Source organism: Mustelus asterias, chromosome 27 (assembly GCF_964213995.1).
Source record: "Mustelus asterias chromosome 27, sMusAst1.hap1.1, whole genome shotgun sequence".
Taxonomy (NCBI): Eukaryota; Metazoa; Chordata; class Chondrichthyes; order Carcharhiniformes; family Triakidae; genus Mustelus; species Mustelus asterias.
In genome coordinates this window covers 36,570,462-36,589,779 of record NC_135827.1, presented here as the reverse complement: position 1 = coordinate 36,589,779, position 19,318 = coordinate 36,570,462, and the positions used below count along the sequence as shown (strand labels likewise).

Below are 19,318 nucleotides of genomic sequence, written 5' to 3'. Positions count from 1 at the left end.
ACGCATCATAGGAAGCATTCTTTCTGGTTATATCACAGCTTGGTAGGGCTCCTGCTCTGCCCAAGACCGCAAGGAACTACAAAAGGTCGTGAATGTAGCCCAATCCATCACGCAAACCAGCCTCCCATCCATTGACTCTGTCTACACTTCCCACTGCCTCAGCAAAGCACAGTGGTTAGCACTGCTGCTTCACAGCTCCAGGGTCCCGGGTTCGATTCCCGGCTCGGGTCACTGTCTGTGTGGAGTTTGCACATTCTCCTCGTGTCTGCATGGGTTTCCTCCGGGTGCTCCGGTTTCCTCCTCCCACAGTCCAAAGATGTGCAGGTTAGGTTGATTGGCCAGGTTATAAATTGCCCCTTAGAGTCCTGGGATGCGTAGGTTAGAAGGATTAGCGGGTAAATATGTGGGGGTAGGACCTGGGTGGGATTGTGGTCGGTGCAGACTCGATGGGCCGAATGGCCTCCTTCTGCACTGTAGGGTTTCTATGATTCTATGATTCTATGAAAGCAGCCAGCATAATTAAGGACCCCACGCACCCTAAACATTCTCTCTTCCACTTTCTCTCGTCGGAAAAATACACAAATGTCTGAGGTCACGTACCAACCAACTCAAGAACAGCTCCTTCCCTGCTGCCGTCAGACGTTTGAATGGATTTACCTTGCATTAAGCTAATCTTTCTCTACACCCTAGCTATGACTGTAACACTACATTCTGCACTCTCTCCTTTCCTTCTCTATGAATGGTATGCTTTGTCTGTGTAGCGCGCAAGAAACAATACTTTTCACTGTATGTTAATACATGTGACAATAATAAATCAAATCAAATCAAATCAAACCTCCACACATCTCCAGAGTTCAACATCAGAATAACAATGAGCAAGAACCCAACAGCCCATCCCCCAATTCCCTGTCTTTTCTCTCTAACTTAGGAATGGCACAGTAGATCAAAGAGGCAAACATGTCACTGTTATTTTTTGCCTTGCTTTAGTCAATAATTTGCTTATAGAACATAGAAAACTACAGGACAAAACAGGCCCTTCGGCCCCACAAGTTGTGCCGAACATATCCCTACCTTTTAGGCCTATGTATAACCCTCCATCCTATTAAGTCCCATGTACTCATCCAGGAGTTTCTTAAATACCCTATTGAGTTTGCCTCCACCACCACTGACGGCAGCCGATTCCACTCGCCCACCACCCTCTGTGTGAAAAACTTCCCCTTAACATTTCCCCTGTACCTACCCCCCAGCACCTTAAACCTGTGTCCTCTCGTAGCAGCCATTTCCACCCTGGGAAAAAGCCTCTGAGAGTCCACCTGATCTACGCCTCTCAACATCTTGTATACCTCTATTAGGTCTCCTCTCATCCTGCGTCTCTCCAAGGAGAAAAGACCGAGCTCCCTCAGCCTATCCTCATAAGGCATGCCACTCAATCCAGGCAACATCCTTGTAAATTGCCTCTGCACCCTTTCAATCTTTTCCACATCCTTCCTGTAATGAGGCGACCAGAACTGAGCACAGTACTCCAAGTGGGGTCTGACGAGGGTCTTATATAGCTGCAACATTATCCCTGGACTCCTAAACTCAATCCCTCGATTGATAAAGGCCAGCACACCATACGCCTTCTTAACCACCTCCTCCACCTGCGGGGCCGATTTTAGAGTCCTATGGACTCGGACCCCAAGGCCCTTTTGATCCTCCACAGTACTACGAGCCTTTCCCTTCATATTGTACTCCTTCATCCCATTTGACCTGCCAAAATGGACCACTACGCATTTATCTGGGTTGAAGTCCATCTGCCACTTCTCCGCCCAGTCTTGCATCCTATCTATGTCCCTCTGCAACTTCTGACATCCCTCCAGACTATCCACAACCCCACCAACCTTCGTGTCGTCGACAAACTTACCAACCCATCCCTCCACTTCCTCATCCAGGTCCCAAAACAGATCCCTGGGGCACGCCACTGGTGACCGACCTCCATTTAGAAAAAGACCCATCTATACACACTCTCTGCCTCCTTTGGGCAAGCCAGTTCTGGATCCACAGGGCAGCAGCCCCTTGGATCCCATGCCCTCTCACTTTTTCGAGAAGCCTTGCATGGGGGATCTTATCAAACGCCTTGCTAAAATCCATATAAACCACATCTACCGCTTTCCCTTCGTCAATGTGTTTAGTCACATTTTCCAAGAACTCCACCAGGCTCGTAAGGCACGATATGCCTTTGACAAAGCCATGCTGAGTATTCTTGAGCATACTAAACCTCTCCAAATGCTCATAAATCTTGTCCCTCAGGATCTTCTCCATCAGCTTACCAACCACTGAGGTTAGACTCACCGGTCGGTAATTTCCTGGGCTATCCCTATTCCCCTTCTTGAAAATAGGAACCATATCCGCAATCCTCCAATCCTCCGGCACCTCTCCTGTCTCCATCGGCGATGCAAAGATCATCGCCAGAGGCTCTGCAATCTCTTCCCTCTCCTCCCACAGTAACCTGGGGTACATCCCATCCGGACCCGGCGACTTATCTATCTTGATGCCATTCAAAGATTCCAGCACAACCTCTTTGTTAAAGTCCACATACTCAATCTTTTCAGTTCACCGTAAGCCCACAGTACATCCACCCATGTCCTTCTCCTCTGTGAAAACCGAGGCAAAATACTCATTAAGCACCTCTGCCATTTCTACTGGTTCCATACTGATTTTCCCGCCTTCACCTTTTATAGGCCCTATTCCTTCACGTCTCATCCTTTTACTCTTCACATATTTATAGAACGCCTTAGGGTTTTCCTTAATTCTACTTGCCAAGGCCTTCTCGTGACCCCTTCTGGCTCTCCTAATTTCCTTCTTTAGTCCCTTCCTACAAGCCGTACACTCATCTAGATTCCTATCTTCACCAAGCTCTCTGAACCTTTTGTACACTTTCCTTTTCTTCTCGACTAGGTCCCGCACAGCTTTTGTGCACCACGGTTCCTTTAACCTACCAACTCCTCCCTGTCTGCTCGGAACATTGTCCTGTAGAACCCTAGACAGACATTCCTTGAAAAACTGCCACCTCTCTTCAGTAAATTTCCCCGAGAATACCTCCTTCCAATTTACTCCTCTAATTTGCTGCCTTATGTCTTCATATTTCCCCTTACTCCATATAAACGCTTTCCTATCTTGCCTGATCCTCTCTTTTTCCAATGCAAGCATAAAGGAGATAGAGTTATGATCGCTATCCCCAAGATGCTCTCCCACTGAGAGATCTGACACCTGTCCAGGTTCATTGGTCAGTATCAGATCAAGTACAGCCTCTCCTCTTGTAGGCTTGCCCACATGCTGTGTCAGGAAACCCTCCTGAACACACCTAACGAACTCCTCCCCATCCAATCCTCTTACCCTAGGGATATTCCAATCTATGTTTGGGAAATTAAAGTCTCCCATCACAACAACTCTGCTTTTATTGCAACTCTCCAGGATCTGTTTCCCTATCTGCTCCTCCACCTCCCTGTCACTATTGGGCGGCCTATAGAAAACTCCCAGCAAAGTGATCGACCCCTTCCCACTCCGAACTTCCACCCACAGAGACTCTGTAGACAATCCCTCCACAGCATACACCTTCTCTACAGCTGTGACACTATTCCTGATCAGCAGTGGCACTCCACCCCCTCTCTTGCCTTCCTCCCTGTCCTTCCTGAAACATCTGAATCCCGGCACCTGTAGTATCCAGTCCTGTGTCTGAGACATCCAAGTCTCCGTAATGGCCACCACATCACACTTCCAGGCATCGATCCACGCTCTGAGCTCATCCCCTTTATTCACTATACTCCTGGCATTAAAGTAAACACATCTCAATCCTTTGGTCTGAGCTCTCCCCTTCTCTATCCCCCATCCATCCTCCCTTTTGCACCGTCTATAACCCTTCTCTGTTTGCGAGCTAACTTCCTCGCTCCCAGTCACCTCGTCTCGATCCCCTCCCCCCAACCTATCTAGTTTAAACTCTCCCCAGTAGCCTGAGCCAACCTTCCCGCCAGGATATTGGTCCCCCTGGGATTCAAGTGCCACCCATTTTTTGTGTACAGGTCACACCTGCCCCTAAAGAGGTCCCAGTGGTCCAGGAGCCTGAATCCCTGCCCCCTGCACCAGTCCCTCAGCCACACATTCATCCTCCACCTCACTTATTAGGTTGGATTTTCAAAGCAGGATCCGGATTAATACTGGGAACTGACCCTATATCTGAACTGCATTGCCCTTGTGATGCTATGTTCAAATACTAATGCCCTCATTGGGCAGGAGATTAGCTCGGTGCTTGTTTTGAGGCATTGAATGTCTCCAGGAGGCAGGAGCTGTCTATCTGATGAAGGCAGGTGGCAGCCATGTTGGTGTTTGCTGCTGCCGAAGAGACAAGACGGCTCAGGAAAGGACCAGGAGGATAAAGATGGTGCACGTTGGCCATGGACAGCAAGTTGACTCAGTGCGAGCTGACCCCTCAAATATCACTCAAATGGAAATGAACATTCTTTCACTGCACAGTGACAGCTGGGAACTAACATGCACCAAACTGCTCAGGATTGCAGAAGTGTGAATTCAAAATTACTTTCCAAAGTACCCAGGGCAGCACGGTGGCACAGTGGTTAGCACTGCTGCCTCACAGTGACCGGGATCTGGGTTCGATTCCCAGCTTGGGTCACTGTCTGTGTGGAGTTTGCACGTTCTCCCCATGTCTGCGTGGGTTTCCTCCCACTGTCCAAAGATGTGCGGGTTAGGTGGATTGGCCATGCTAAATTGCCCCTTAGTGTCAGGGGGACTAGCTGGGGTAAATGCATGGGATTAGGATAGGGCCTGGGTAGGATTGTGGTCGGTGCAGACTCAATGGGCCAAATGGCCTCCTTCTGCACTGTATGATTCTATGATATCTCCAGTCCCTTCTTGAGCTGCTTAAGGGGCTGTTAATTGGTGGCGTGTGAGATCTTTGCTCCCTCCCTATCTGCCTTCATTTTAAAATTTTCAAATCTGGAGGCTTCAGGGTTCTTCACCAACCTCCAGGACGGCAATTTTCAAATCACACCTACACCAGGTGCCAACACTTTGAAAATCTGGTTGTTAGTTGCATAATTATTTTTACCACTTTATAAGAATCGTTATTGTTTCTGACCGCCCACTCGATGTCCAAGTAGCCATTTTGATTTGATCTTGGTGTGTAAGAACATGGCAGGGTGACATTATCTCCAACTCGCCTCCAAATGGGGTTGCGGTTCATTGTTTTGGCTGCTTCAGTGTCTGGTTACAGAGAGAGAGAAAAAGAGAAGTATTAAATGTGTAAGAATAGTTGCTCCATATCAGGTGCAGTGCGTGAGATCACACCCGCAAGGTCCATGTGGCTTCAGTCCCCAACCTCTCACTCTGATTCTACAGAGTGAGTGTTTCAGTGGAAAAATAGCAAGTGCAGATCATCACAAGGATGGAATGTAAGTTTATGTCCCTGTTACTCTGCCAAGTTCCTGAAAGCTCGAAGCCAGAGAAAAGTTCCAATCCTCCTTCAGCTATTGGGAGGCGAGAAGAAAAAAAACCTAAACCAAGGGTAGATAGGTGCTTGATGGCCAGCATGATGCACAGAAGGACCTCCTGGCATGATGGAAAGCTCTATGATTCTATGACACTATTTGGATATCAGGCAGCGCACCAAAGCTGATACATCGAGCAAATTAATAAATAGGCCTTATAAAATGATGCACAATATCAGCACTGAGTCGTAATCCACCAACTGTGGTGCTTGAAGGCTGCCCAACACAATGGGTGGAATTTGGGGCTCGCCCTAAAACTGGAAAATCCTGCCCGAGGTCAGCGGGCCTTTCCATGGTCTGCCCTTCGCCCTCTAAAAATTCCCGTGGCGGGCGGAACTGAAGAACTCGCCCCAATGTGTAAAAATCTCTTTAAGGTGCCTTTCCAAAATTGTCCTTTAATCTTTTGAGAGGCGTGGGAAGTGAATGATCAAACATTAAAGAATCAGAGAAGGCTTTCAGCACAGAAAAAGGCCACTCTGCCCAATGTGTCTGCGTTGGCCAAAAAATGAGCCACCCAGTTTATCCCACTTTCCAGCACGAGGGGAGGTGATGGCCTAGTGGTATTATCACTAGACTATTAATCCAGAAACTCAGCTAATGTTCTGGGGACGCGGGTTCGAATCCGGCCACAGCAGATGGTGGAATTTGAAATCAATTTTAAAAATCTGGAATTAAGAATCTACTGATGACCGTGAAACCATTGTCGATTGTTAGAAAAACCCACCTGGTTCACTAAAGTCCTTCAGGGAAGGAAATCTGCCGTCCTTACCTGGTCTGACCTACACGTGACTCCAGAGCCACAGCAATGTGGTTGACTCTCAACTGCCCTCGGGCAACTAGGGATGGGCAATAAATGCTGAAAGAAGTCTAACAACACCAGGTTAAAGCCCTACAGGTTTATTTGGTAGCAAACGCCACTAGCTTTCGGAGTGTGCTGCTCCTTCGTCAGGTGGACTCTGACTTTGTCAGAGACTCTGTATGCCCTGTTTGTGAGCAGATCTCCCACTCCACCTGATGAAGGAGCAGTGCTCCGAAAGCTAGTGGCATTTGCTACCAAATAAACCTGTTGGACTTTAACCTGGTGTTGTTAGACTTCTTACTGTGTTTACCCCCGTCCAACGCTGGCATCTCCACATCAATAAATGCTGGGCAACATGTCTCATAAATGAATAATTTTAAAAAATGGTCCATAGCCCGGCAGGTTACGGCACTTGAGGTGCAAATCCTTTTAAAAGAGTTGAGGATTTCTGCCTCTCAATGATCAGATTGGGACATCTCAGTTGTGCATAGTCACTTAATGTGAATAAAATGTTCTTCCGATCTTTGAAACCGTCCTTGATTTTCATTGTAAAGGAGAGGAACAAGAATCCCAGGCCGGGGTCGCTCTGACAAGAGGGAGTTTGCAGAACTTCACTCGAATCAAAGCATTGGACCGGAGGTTGTTTTAAAGTTAAATCGGCCACTGGGACAGAAGTCTTCCGCCAGCACCTGGGAGATGAAGAGCAGACAAAACAGGGTCTGCATGCTGCCCTTGGTCAGTTTCCAGTGAAACTGAGTGAGCCAATTTCAGTGCTGGGTTTGATTCCGTTTCCAGCCCTTTCACGCAGTGAGTTTCAGGCCCCGACAACCCTCTTGGTGCTAAGATATTTCCTTATTTCTCTAATCTTTCCACCAATTACTTTAAATCTATGTAGCATGGTGACTGATGCGCGATTGATTCACATGGGAGGCTAGGACGTACCCGGGAATAAAGGCTTTTATTCACGACAAATAGGAGCACACTACTTAACAATATTATCCCAGACTAAAGACTGCTAGGAAGTAGCAGTGACCTTTATACTCCTGTAAGAAGGCGGAGCCGAACGGAGTGTACCACATAAACAATAATAACAGGTGGAACACCCAAACCCTAACCCCAACAGTAACAAGAGTAACATAAGTACAAGTACCCATAGTGGTAACCATCTATGGTTCACCACATTCACCCCTCCTTTAAAAACAAAGGCCGGTGGGGTAAGAAAACAATACGAACTGTCCACATGTTCACAAGTTCAGCCGTTTCGGGGGTCCCGCACCATCTCTGAGACCTCCGCAGCACTGGCTCCAGTGCCGGTGCTGGTGACCGTGGTGACGACCCTCTCTCCGAGGTGGTGTCCACTGACTCCTCCAGTTCCTCTCCCGACTGCCGACCTCGAGATGGTGACAATCCCCTCGACTCAGGCAAGCTGCACACGGGAGTAAGAGGATTAAGTTGAGGTCCCGATGCTGTCCGTGCCGTGTCAGGAGGGGAGAGAATGGGCAAAGGAATCCTAACCAGGGGTGCGGGAGTGACGGGGGTTTCCAGGTCCCCTGCAGGCGCCAGATCTCTGATAGAGACCGTGTCCTCTCGCCCGTCAGGATATGCCACATAGGCATATTGAGGGTTGGCGTGGAGGAGATGGACCTGTTCAACCAAAGGGTCGGACTTGCGGGCCCTAACATGCCGCCCGCCGCAGGAGGACAGGTCCTGAGTACGTCAACCAAGACGGCAGTGAGGTCCCAGAGGAAGACTTCCTGGGGAAGACAAACATCCGCTCATGTGGGGTAGCATTGGTTGCCGTACACAGGAGGGACCGGGTCGGATGGAGCGCATCAGGAAGTACCTCTTGCCAACGGGTGACTGGAAGACCCCTAGACCGTAGCGCCAGTAAAACAGCCTTCCAGACTGTAGCGTTTTCTCTCTCGACCTGTCCGTTACCCCTGGGGTTGTAACTTGTAGTCCTACTTGAGGCAATTCCCTTAGAGAGCAGGTATTGCCTCAAGTCGTCGCTCATAAACGACGAACCCCTATCACTGTGGATATAACTGGGGTAGCTGAACAGGGTAAAAAGACTCCGCAGGACTTTGATGACCGTGGCAGAGGACATGTCAGAACAGGGGATGGCAAAGGGGAATCGGGAGTATTCGCCAACAATGTTGAGGAAATACACGTTCCGATCCGTCGAAGGGAGGGGCCCCTTGAAGTCGACACTCAGTCGTTCAAAAGGGCGAGTGGCCTTAATGAGGTGTGCCCTGTCAGGCCGGTAGAAGTGCGGCTTGCACTCTGCACAAACCTGGCAGCATCGAGTTATCGACCTGACATCCTCTATGGAATAGGGCAGATTCCAAGCCTTTACAAAATGGAAGAGCCGAGTGATCCCCGGATGGCAGAGATCATTGTGGAGGGCCTGTAACCGGTCCTCCTGCACACTGGCACATGTTCCACGCGACAGGGCATCTGAGGGCTCATTGAGCTTCCCCGGACGGTACATGATATCATAGTTGTAGGTGGAGAGTTCGATTCTCCACCTCAAGATTTTATCATTCTTAATTTTTCCCTTTAACGTGTTGTTGAACATAAAGGCCACGGACCTTTGGTCCGTGAGCAGGGTAAACCGTTTACCAGCCAAATAATGGCGCCAATGCCGTACGGCCTCCACAATGGCCTGAGCCTCTTTCTCCACAGAGGAGTGCCGAATTTCAGGGCCTTGGGGGGTGCGAGAGAAAAAGGCGACGGGCCTGCCCGCCTGGTTAAGTATGGCGGCCAGGGCGAAATCAGATGCATCACTCTCCACCTGAAAGGGGATGGACTCATCGACAGCATGCATCGTGGCTTTCGCAATGTCGGCTTTTATCCCTGCAAAGGCTAGGCGAGCCTCTGCTGTCAGGGGAAAAGAGGTAGATTTTATGAGCGGACGGGCTTTGTCCGCGTAATTGGGAACCCACTGTGCATAGTACGAGAAGAAGCCTAAGCATCTTCTCAGTGCTTTGATGCTAGTGGGTAGGGGAAGTTCAAGGAGGGGACGCATATGGTCTGGATCGGGGCCGATGACCCCATTTTCCACCACGTATCCGAGGATTGCTAGGCGGTGCTTGCTGAATACGCACTTCTCCTTGTTATAGGTCAGGTTCAGGAGAGTCGCAGTGCGTAAAAACTTCTGGAGGTTGGCGTCGTGGTCCTGCTGGTCATGGCCGCAGATAGTGACGTTGTCCAGGTACGGGAAGGTAGCCCGTAGCCCGTTTTGGTCCACCATTCGGTCCATCTCACGCTGGAAGACCGAGACCCCATTAGTGACGCCGAAAAGGACTCTTAAAAAGTGGTAGAGACGGCCATCCGCCTCAAAGGCCGTGTATTTGCGGTCCTCTGGGCGAATGGGGAGCTGGTGGTAGGCTGACTTCAAGTCGATGGTGGAGAACACCCGGTACTGCGCAATCTGGTTAACCATGTCAGATATGCGCGGGAGAGGGTACGCATCCAGCTGCGTGTATCTATTAATGGTCTGACTATAGTCTATGACCATCCGGGGCTTGTCTCCAGTCTTGACCACCACGACTTGTGCTCTCCATGGGCTAGTGCTAGGTTGAATGACCCCTTCCCTGAGGAGCCGCTGAACCTCAGATCTAATAAAGATCCAATCCTCAGCGCTGTAACGCTTGCTTTTAGTCGCGATGGGCTTGCAGCCTGGCACGAGATTTTCGAATAGGGAAGGCAGGGTAATTTTGAGTGTTGAGAGGCAGCATGTGGAGCGCGCTGGACAATTTGGAGGCTGCTGTTCTCCCACTGAAAGTGAAGGGAGTGGCCCATCGTACTGCAGGGTCACACTCCTCAGGTGGACCATAAAGTCTAGCCCCAGGAGTACCGGAGCGCAAAGGTGCGGTAGCACGAGGAGCCTGAAGTTCTCGTAGACTGTGCCCGCACCGTTAGGGTTACCACACAGCTCCCAAGAACGAGGACAGATCGGGACCTCGACACCATGGAGATTGTCTGCCTGACAGTTTGCACACGGAGAGCGCACCGTTTTACTGTATCCGGATGGATGATGCTCTCCGTGCTCCCGCTGTCAAACAGGCAACGCGCCAGGCGCCCGTTTACCTCTATGTCCATCATGGACTTGTCGAGTCTGTGAGGCTTGGCCTGGTCCAGGATGATTGACGCCACTGTTGGATCCTGAGCGTAACTGCAGGCAGTTGAGATAGCCGACGACGAGGACCCCTGTTGGTCCCCTGCGGCCGGTGTCGACCAAAATGGCTGCGCCCATGAATCGCACACGGTCAAGGATGTTGAAAACGGCGGCACCCGCAGGTCGCACGTGGCTAGCGTCGTCGTCATAGGAAATGGCGGCGCCCGTGGATCTCACGTGGCTGAAGACATCGACGAGGCCGGAGACGAGGAGATGGATCCTGGGGAGTCGCACGCAGCACTGCTGGGCCTGGAAGGAGTCTTCGCTCGGCACACCTTTGCATAGTGCCCTTTCTTTCCACAGGCAGAGCAAAACACCGCCCTGGCCGGACATCTTTGGCGAGGATGCTTCGCCAAACCGCAGAAATAGCACCGTGGGCCTCCAGGAGCTGCCGCAGCCGTCAGGTCTGAAGTTGGGAGCATCATCGCGCAGTTCCGAGGAGCCGCCGAGTACAGCTGAGGCGACGGCTGTGCTTGCCACTCTGTTCCCACGTGGTCGGTGGGGTAGGCTTCGAGACTTCTGGAGGCCGTTTCCATTGCGTCGGCCAATTCTACCGTCTTAGCCAGGTCCAGGTTACCCTGCTCTAGCAGCCGCAGGCGGATATAGGATGAGCCGATTCCCGCCACGAACGCGTCCCGAATGAGGTCGTTGGTGTATTGAGTAGCCGACACCGCCTTGCAGTTGCAGGCTCTGGCTAGCTGTTGAAGTTCGCGCAGGTACTGTCCCGTAGTTTCGCCAGGCTGCCGCCGTCGAGTGGCTAATCGGTGACGAGCATGAATTTCGTTCGGCTGTTTGTTATACAGCCTCTTGAGCAAGTCGATAGCATCTTTATAAATTTGGGAATCGCGAATTGTTGCATACACAGTGTTGCTCACCCTGGCGTGGAGGACCTGCAATCTGTCGGCGTCGGACTGGACTGCTGCCGAGGTCTCAACGTAATCCTCGAAGCACTTCAACCAATGGTCGAAAGTGTTTGACGCCCCAGCGGCGCGCGGATCCAAGGTTAGCCGATCGGGCTTTAGCATCTGCTCCATTTTGTTCAAACAAAATTTTCACTATTTGTCGTGAATAAAATTGATGCGCGATTGATTCACACGGGAGGCTAGGACGTACCCGGGAATAAAGGCTTTTATTCACGACAAATAGGAGCGCACTACTTAACAATATTATCCCAGACTAAAGACTGCTAGGAAGTAGCAGTGACCTTTATACTCCTGTAAGAAGGCGGAGCCGAACGGAGTGTACCACATAAACAATAATAACAGGAGGAACACCCAAACCCTAACCCCAACAGTAACAAGAGTAACATATGTACAAGTACCCATAGTGGTAACCATCTATGGTTCACCACAGTGACACAGTCCCTGGCACTACTGTCTCACAGTGCCAGGGACCCAAGCTCAATTCCAGCTTTGGGTGACTGTTTGCAAGTTTTCCTTGTGTCTGCGTGTGTTTCCTCCAGGTGCTTCAGTGCATCAGTCCAAAGATGTGTAGGATTAGCCATGGTAAATGCGCAAGTGTACGGGGATAGTGCAGAGGGGAAAGCCTGGGTGGGATGCTCTTTCTGAGAGTTGATGCAGACTCAATGGGCCAAATGGCCTTTTTCTGCACTGTAGGGATTCTATATGTTCCCTAGTCATTGACCTCTCTGCTAATGTGAATGGGCCCTTCCTATCCACTCTATCCAGGCCCCTCACAACCTTATGCATCTTAAATCTCCCCTCAGCCTCCTCTGTTCCAAGGAGAACAACCCCTGCCCATCCAATGTTTTCTCATAGCTGCAATTGTCCAGTCCTGGTAACATCCTCGTCTGTATTCTCTCTAATGCGATTACATTCTGTCTGTAGTGAGGTGGCAGGAACTGAACACAGTACTTCCGTTGTGGCCTAACTAAAGATAGCCACCCTGCTCTTAACCTCCATACCTTGGCTAATAAATGAAAGGATTCCATATGCTTGGGAAATTAGTTAGTGAGGGAAGAATGAAGAAATTGGGCTTGTTCATTCTGGAAAGCTGATTTCACTGTGAGAGATAAAGCAATTTTTTCAAGCATGGACTGGGATTCGCCCCCCCCCCCCCCCCCCCCCCCCCCGCCCCACCCCCACCCCACACCACCCTGCAGCGGGTTTCCCAGCAGAAGAGGCGGATCTTCCAGTCCCACCAAAGACAATGACATTTTCCATGGCTTTATCACTTGTTCTTAAGTTGTACTTTTACCAACCTTTGTTCTCCTTCAACATTTTCTACTAACTACCCAACTCCATCATCAGCATCTTTCATAGTGTTTCATGCTGCCATCAACATTTCCTCTGTCTTGTGCCCTACACATCTTTGTTGCAATCTGACCTTCTATTCTGCTCCAGTTTCTCCACCCCCTCTTATAGAATACATTATCCACCACATTTCTCCCTCTCTTTAGCTCTGAGGAAGAGACTCATGAACTCGAAACATTAGCTCTATTCTCTCTCCACAGATGCTGCCAGACCTGTTGAGATTTTCCAGCGTTTTCAGTTTTCATTCAATACTTGGGAGAAGTCTTTGACATGATTAAAGGGTTCAAAGGGTCAGTAAAAAAATGTAGAATGTGAAACTTGCTTCCAAATGGAATAGTTGAGACAAAAAAGCATAGATGCATTTGAGAGGAAACTAGATAGACACACGAGTGGGAAAGGGACTGTACTGATGGGATTCGATGATATGAGGTCCAAAGAGGCGTCTGTACAGCACAAAGACCAGTAACGACCAGGCGGTTTGAATGACCTATTTCTGAGCTGCGTGAAATCGGAAATTCAGTGAATACTTTGGAGTGCACTGGAGCAACTAGGTGCAATTTCCATTTGAGATTAAATAAATATTTGACAGCCTTTTTATGGGAATTGTTAAAAATATTAATAGTCTCTGTGTCCTCAGTAAACTTGTATATTTTGTTGGGACTGCGCTGCTGTTTATCAGATTCAGTATTTAAAGTTAAATGACATCATTTATAGGAAATGTCACGAAGGTCACATCAGAGTTTAACGTCCCAATAATATCCTGTTATGTTCTGTTCTTTCTCAATATACAGCATCCTAAATTTCACTTTACTGATAGGTTTTTGTTTATATTCTTTGTCTGCATTATCTTCCTTCCTCTTTCTCTATTTCCGTTCCACTTTAGATGTACGTCCTTCCTAGCTGAAAGTCAAACAAACCAAAGCCTGGTGCACTGCTGTCTCAACAGGTTTTCCAGATTACAGAGTAGCAGTCATAGTCATAGAGTCATAGAGGTTTACAGCATGGAAACAGGCCCTTCGGCCCAACTTGAGCATGCCACCTTTTTTTTTAAAACCCTCAGCTAGTCCCAATTGCCTGCATTTGGCCCATATCCGTCTGTATCCATCTGACCCATGTAACTATCTAAATGCTTTTTAAAAGACAAAATTGTACCCGCCTCTACTACTACCTCTGGCAGCTTGTTCCAGACACTCACCACCCTCTGTGTGAAAAAATTGCTCCTCTGGACACTTTTGTGTCTCTCCCCTCACACCTCAAACCAATGCCCTCTCGTTTTAGACTCCCCTACCTTTGGGAAAAGATATTGACTATCTATCTTGTCTATGCCCTTCATTATTTTATAGACCTCTATAAAGTCACCCCTCAGCCTCCCACGTTCCCGAGAAAAAAGTCCCAGTCTATCCAGCCTCTCCTTATAACTCAATCCATCAAATCCCGTAGGGTAGGGTAACATCCTAGTAAATCTTTTCTACGCTCTTTCTAGTTTAATAATATCCTTTCTATAATAGGGTGACCAGAACTGTACACAGTATTCCAAATGTGGCCTTACCAATGTCTTGTACAAGCTGGATTGGTGGGGCTAAACTTTCAAATCGAGGTCCAAAACCTGATACCTGGATAACTTGCAGGTCCCGAGCCCAGCCCACAACAATCCTGGAATGTAAATTCCCTAATTAGTAACGCCAAGTCGGGTCAGGTTGGGGGAGAGAGAGCTGCCTGTGCTGCATGGTGAGCAAAGTGCAGGCAGCGGCCATGATGGTGCCTGCCACGGCCTTGCCGAAGAGAGGGGGCCAACACCTCGGAGGGCCACCAGCAGCCTCAACGAGTACAGAGTGGCTGAACAGCTAAATGAGCGGTAAATCTCACAATCTGTCACAAGATTTCCCAACATTCAACTGCTTAGAACGTGGCAGCTGAGCACTAAAGGCCTATTCACCGCCTCCTGCCCTCCGGCTGATAATTGCAGAAGCAGGGTGAGCAAGTGCCATCTTCCCGGAATGTTGTTTTCAAATCACACCCACATCCCCTTCCCTACCCCACCAACAAATCCCATTCCTATCATCTAAGTTGCCTGTCTCCTAATTAACTAAATTTTCAAATTGGAGCAGAATTTTGTTTAAGTGGAAAAATGTCCCCTCTTCCCCTGAAAGCAATCATGATCTTTCTCTGTTCCCAGTGTGATCCGTATTGGCCTCTGTCTGTGGTCATTCTTGCACATTCATAGAAACATAGAAACTAGAAGCAGGAGTAGGCCATTCGGCCCTTTGAGCCTGCTCCGCCATTCATTTTGATCATGGCTGATCATCAAATTCAATGTCCTGGTCCTGCCTTTCCCCCTCCATAATATCCCTTGATCCCTTGATCCCCAAGAGCTATATCTAATTTCTTCTTGAAATCACACAATGTTTTGGCCTCAACTACGTTCTTGGGGTAGTGAATTCCACACATTCACCATTCTCTGGGTGAAGAAATTTCTCCTCACTTCAATCCTTATCCTCAAACTATGACCCCTAGTTCTGGAATCCCCCACCATCGGGAACATTCTTTCTGAATCCACCCTGTCTAATCCTGTTACATGGGGCGGGACTTCATGGCCTTGCTCGAGTGAGACCAGAAATTCCCGCCCGAGGTCAACGGACATTTCCATTGTCCGCCCCTCACCCGCTCTGATTCCATGGTGGGCGGGGCAGTAGAATCCCAGCGATGAAGTCTGGTCAAAGGTGACTGAATGGAAGGAGAGAGTTGAATTGACCTTCTCCACCTGTGACAAAAACGGTTGATGAAGGAAGGGCCGTGGATGTTGTCCATATGGATTTCAGTAAGGCATTTGACAAAGTCCCACATGGCAGGTTGGTTAAGAAGGTTAAGGCTCATGGGATACAAGGAGAAGTGGCTAGATGGGTGGAGAACTGGCTTGGCCATAGGAGACAGAGGGTAGTGGTCGAAGGGGCTTTTTCCGGCTGGAGGTCTGTGACCAGTGGTGTTCCGCAGGGCTCTGTACTGGGACCTCTGCTATTTGTGATATATATAAATGATTTGGAAGAAGGTGTAACTGGTGTAATCAGCAAGTTTGCGGATGACACGAAGATGGCTGGACTTGCGGATAGCGAAGAGCATTGTCGGGCAATACAGCGGGATATAGATAGACTGGAAAATTGGGCGGAGAGGTGGCAGATGGAGTTCAATCCGGATAAATGCGAAGTGATGCATTTTGGAAGAAATAATGTAGGGAGGAGTTATACAATAAATGGCAGAGTCATCAGGAGTATAGAAACACAGAGGGACCTAGGTGTGCAAGTCCACAAATCCTTGAAGGTGGCAACACAGGTGGAGAAGGTGGTGAAGAAGGCATATGGTATGCTTGCCTTTATAGGACGGGGTATAGAGTATAAAAGCTGGAGTCTGATGATGCAGCTGTATAGAACGCTGGTTAGGCCACATTTGGAGTACTGCGTCCAGTTCTGGTCGCCGCACTACCAGAAGGACGTGGAGGCGTTAGAGAGAGTGCAGAGAAGGTTTACCAGGATGTTGCCTGGTATGGAGGGTCTTAGCTATGAGGAGAGATTGGGTAAACTGGGGTTGTTCTCCTTGGAAAGACGGAGAATGAGGGGAGATCTAATAGAGGTGTACAAGATTATGAAGGGTATAGATAGGGTGAACAGTGGGAAGCTTTTTCCCAGGTCGGAGGTGACGATCACGAGGGGTCACAGGCTCAAGGTGAGAGGGGCGAAGTATAACTCAGATATCAGAGGGACGTTTTTTACACAGAGGGTGGTGGGGGCCTGGAATGCACTGCCAAGTAGGGTGGTGGAGGCAGGCACGCTGACATCGTTTAAGGCTTACCTGGATAGTCACATGAGCAGCCTGGGAATGGAGGGATACAAACGATTGGTCTAGTTGGACCAAGGAGCGGCACAGGCTTGGAGAGCCGAAGGGCCTGTTTCCTGTGCTGTACTGTTGTTTGTTGTTTGTTCTTTGTTCTCCTCACTTGACAGAAAAATGCACACGCACGCACACGTACGCACACTCACACACTCACGCACACACACACACACACACACACACACACACACACACACACACACACACACACACACACAAACACGGGCAAACATCAGATATTGGACTCGATTTAAGAACAGCTTCTTCCTTGGCTGCCATCAGACTTTTGAATGGACCTACCTCGCACTAAGTTGATCTTTCTCTACACCCTAGCTATGACTGAAATACTACATTCTGCACTCTCTCCTTTCCTTCTCTATGAATGGTATGCTTCATCTGTATAGTACGCAAGAAACAATACTTTTCACTGTATACTAATACATGTGACAATAATAAATTAAATCAAATTCAAAATCGATTGTACAGATATCTGATTTAACCCAGGAAAATATAACCCAGAAAATAAATCTGGGACTCTCTATATGTGTCAATAACATCCCCCCGTCTGCACAATTAGCCACTGACCCACCAGGAAAACTCACATTCATCAATCATATAGTGTATTTTAACATGAATTATATTAACACATTACTCCTTACACAATGCATTGAATCTGCCATCCCACCCTGTGGTGCTTGCACACACAATATACAAGGTGCCAAACATTTTTCACACCAAAATGTCGGTCATTTTAGAATCAATTTGTTTGGTCAAACACTGATCTTTTCACATCAGGAACTAGTGAAAATTCAAAAGTTGTCTGTGTAGTTACTGTTAAAATTGCTATTTTCAACTTCAATGCGCAACTGACCAGCTGAGTTTTTTTAAATTAGTATCACAAGTAGGCTTACATTAACACTGCAATGAAGTTATTGTGAAAATCCCCGAGTCGCCACACTCCGGCGCCTGTTCGGGTACACTGAGGGAGAAGTTAGCATGGCCAATGCACCCTAACCAGCATGTCTTTCAGACTGTGGGAGGAAACCTGAAGGAAACCTATGCACTTTGGGCTACACGGTAGCGCAGTGGTTAGCACTGCTGCCTCACAGCGCCAGGGACCTGGGTTTGATTCCCGGCTTGGGTCACTGTCTGTGTGGAGTTTGCACATTCTCCTCGTGTCTACGTGGGTTTCCTCCGGGTGCTCCGGTTTCCTCCCACAGTCCAAAGATGTGCAGGTTAGGTTGATTGGCCATGCTAAAATTGCCCCTTAGTGTCCTGAGATGTGTAGGTTAGAGGGGCTAGTGGGTAAAATATGTAGGGATATGGGGGTAGGGCCTGGGTGGGATTGTGGTCGGTGCAGACTCGATGGGCCGAATGGCCTCTTTCTGTACAGTAGGGTTTCTATGATTTCTATGATTACATGGGGTTATGGCTTGGATGGGATTGTGGTCGGTGCAGACTTGGATGGGGCAAATGGCCTCCTTCTACACTGTAGGATTCTATGACATGACTATGACATTCTATGACGGTGGGAAGCTTTTCCCCAGGTCGGTGGTGACGTTCACGAGGGGTCATAGGTTCAAGGTGAAGGGGGGGAGGTTTAACACAGATGTCAGAAGGACATATTTTACACAGAGGGTGGTGGGGGCCTGGAATGCGCTGCCAGGCAAGGTGGTGGAGGCGGACACACTGGGAACGTTTAAGACTTATCTAGATAGCCATATGAACGGAGTGGGAATAGAGGGATACAAAAGAATGGTCTAGTTTGGACCAGGGAGCGGCACGGGCTTGGAGGGCCGAAGGGCCTGTTCCTGTGCTGTATTGTTCTTTGTTCTGACATGGGGAGAATATGCAGACTCTGCACAGACAGTGATCCAAGCCGGGAATTGAACCTGGGTCCCTGGCGCTGTGAGGCAGCAGTGCTCACCACTGTGTCACTGACTATTGCATCAGAGCATTTTTTTTAAACAATTGCTGCTTAACTGTTGAAGGTGCCTCTGAATATGCAACAAAGGTCCCGCTAAGTACAGTGTAGTGCAGTGGTTCCTTCCCTTTTATATGTCACGGCACACCTCTATATTATAAAAACATGTTTACACCTTCTATTTTCTCTGAACTGCTCTCGAGTAAGAGATAAAAGCAAATTACTGTGGATGCTGGAATCTGAAACCAAAAGAGAAAATGCTGGAAAATCTCAGCAGGTCTGGCAGCATCTGTAAGGAGAGAAAAGAGCTGACGTTTCGAGTCCAGATGACCCTTTGACAAAGGGTCATCTGGACTCGAAACGTCTGCTCTTTTCTCTCCTTGCAGATGCTGCCAGACCTGCTGAAATCGGCACAGTAGCACAGTGGTTAGCACTGCTGTTTCATAGCTTCAGGGACCTGGGTTCGAATCCCGGCTCGGGTCACTATCTGTGTGGAGTTTGCATGTTCTCCCCGTGTCTGTGTGGGTTTCCTCCAGGTGCTCCAGTTGTCTCTAAATTGCCCCTTAGTGTCCCGAGATGCTTAGGTTAGAGGGATTAGTGGGTAAATATGTAGGGATAGGGTTTGGGTGGGATTGTGGTTGGTGCAAACTCGATGGGCCGAATGGCCTCTTTCTGTGCTGTAGGATTTGATGATTCTATGCTGCCAGACCTGCTGAGATT

The 19,318-nt window shown here is 48.8% G+C and overlaps 1 protein-coding gene across 1 annotated transcript in view; it reads right to left on the bottom strand.

The window, feature by feature from the left end:
- The window catches only part of LOC144480039 (uncharacterized), a 51,741-nt gene that overhangs the window by 18,957 nt on the left and 13,466 nt on the right, over positions 1-19,318 (bottom strand). Inside the window, exon 2 of the mRNA XM_078199198.1 lies at positions 5,102-5,256. Coding sequence (XP_078055324.1) covers positions 5,102-5,256 — 155 coding nt within the window. The remainder of the gene's footprint in view (positions 1-5,101; positions 5,257-19,318) is intronic.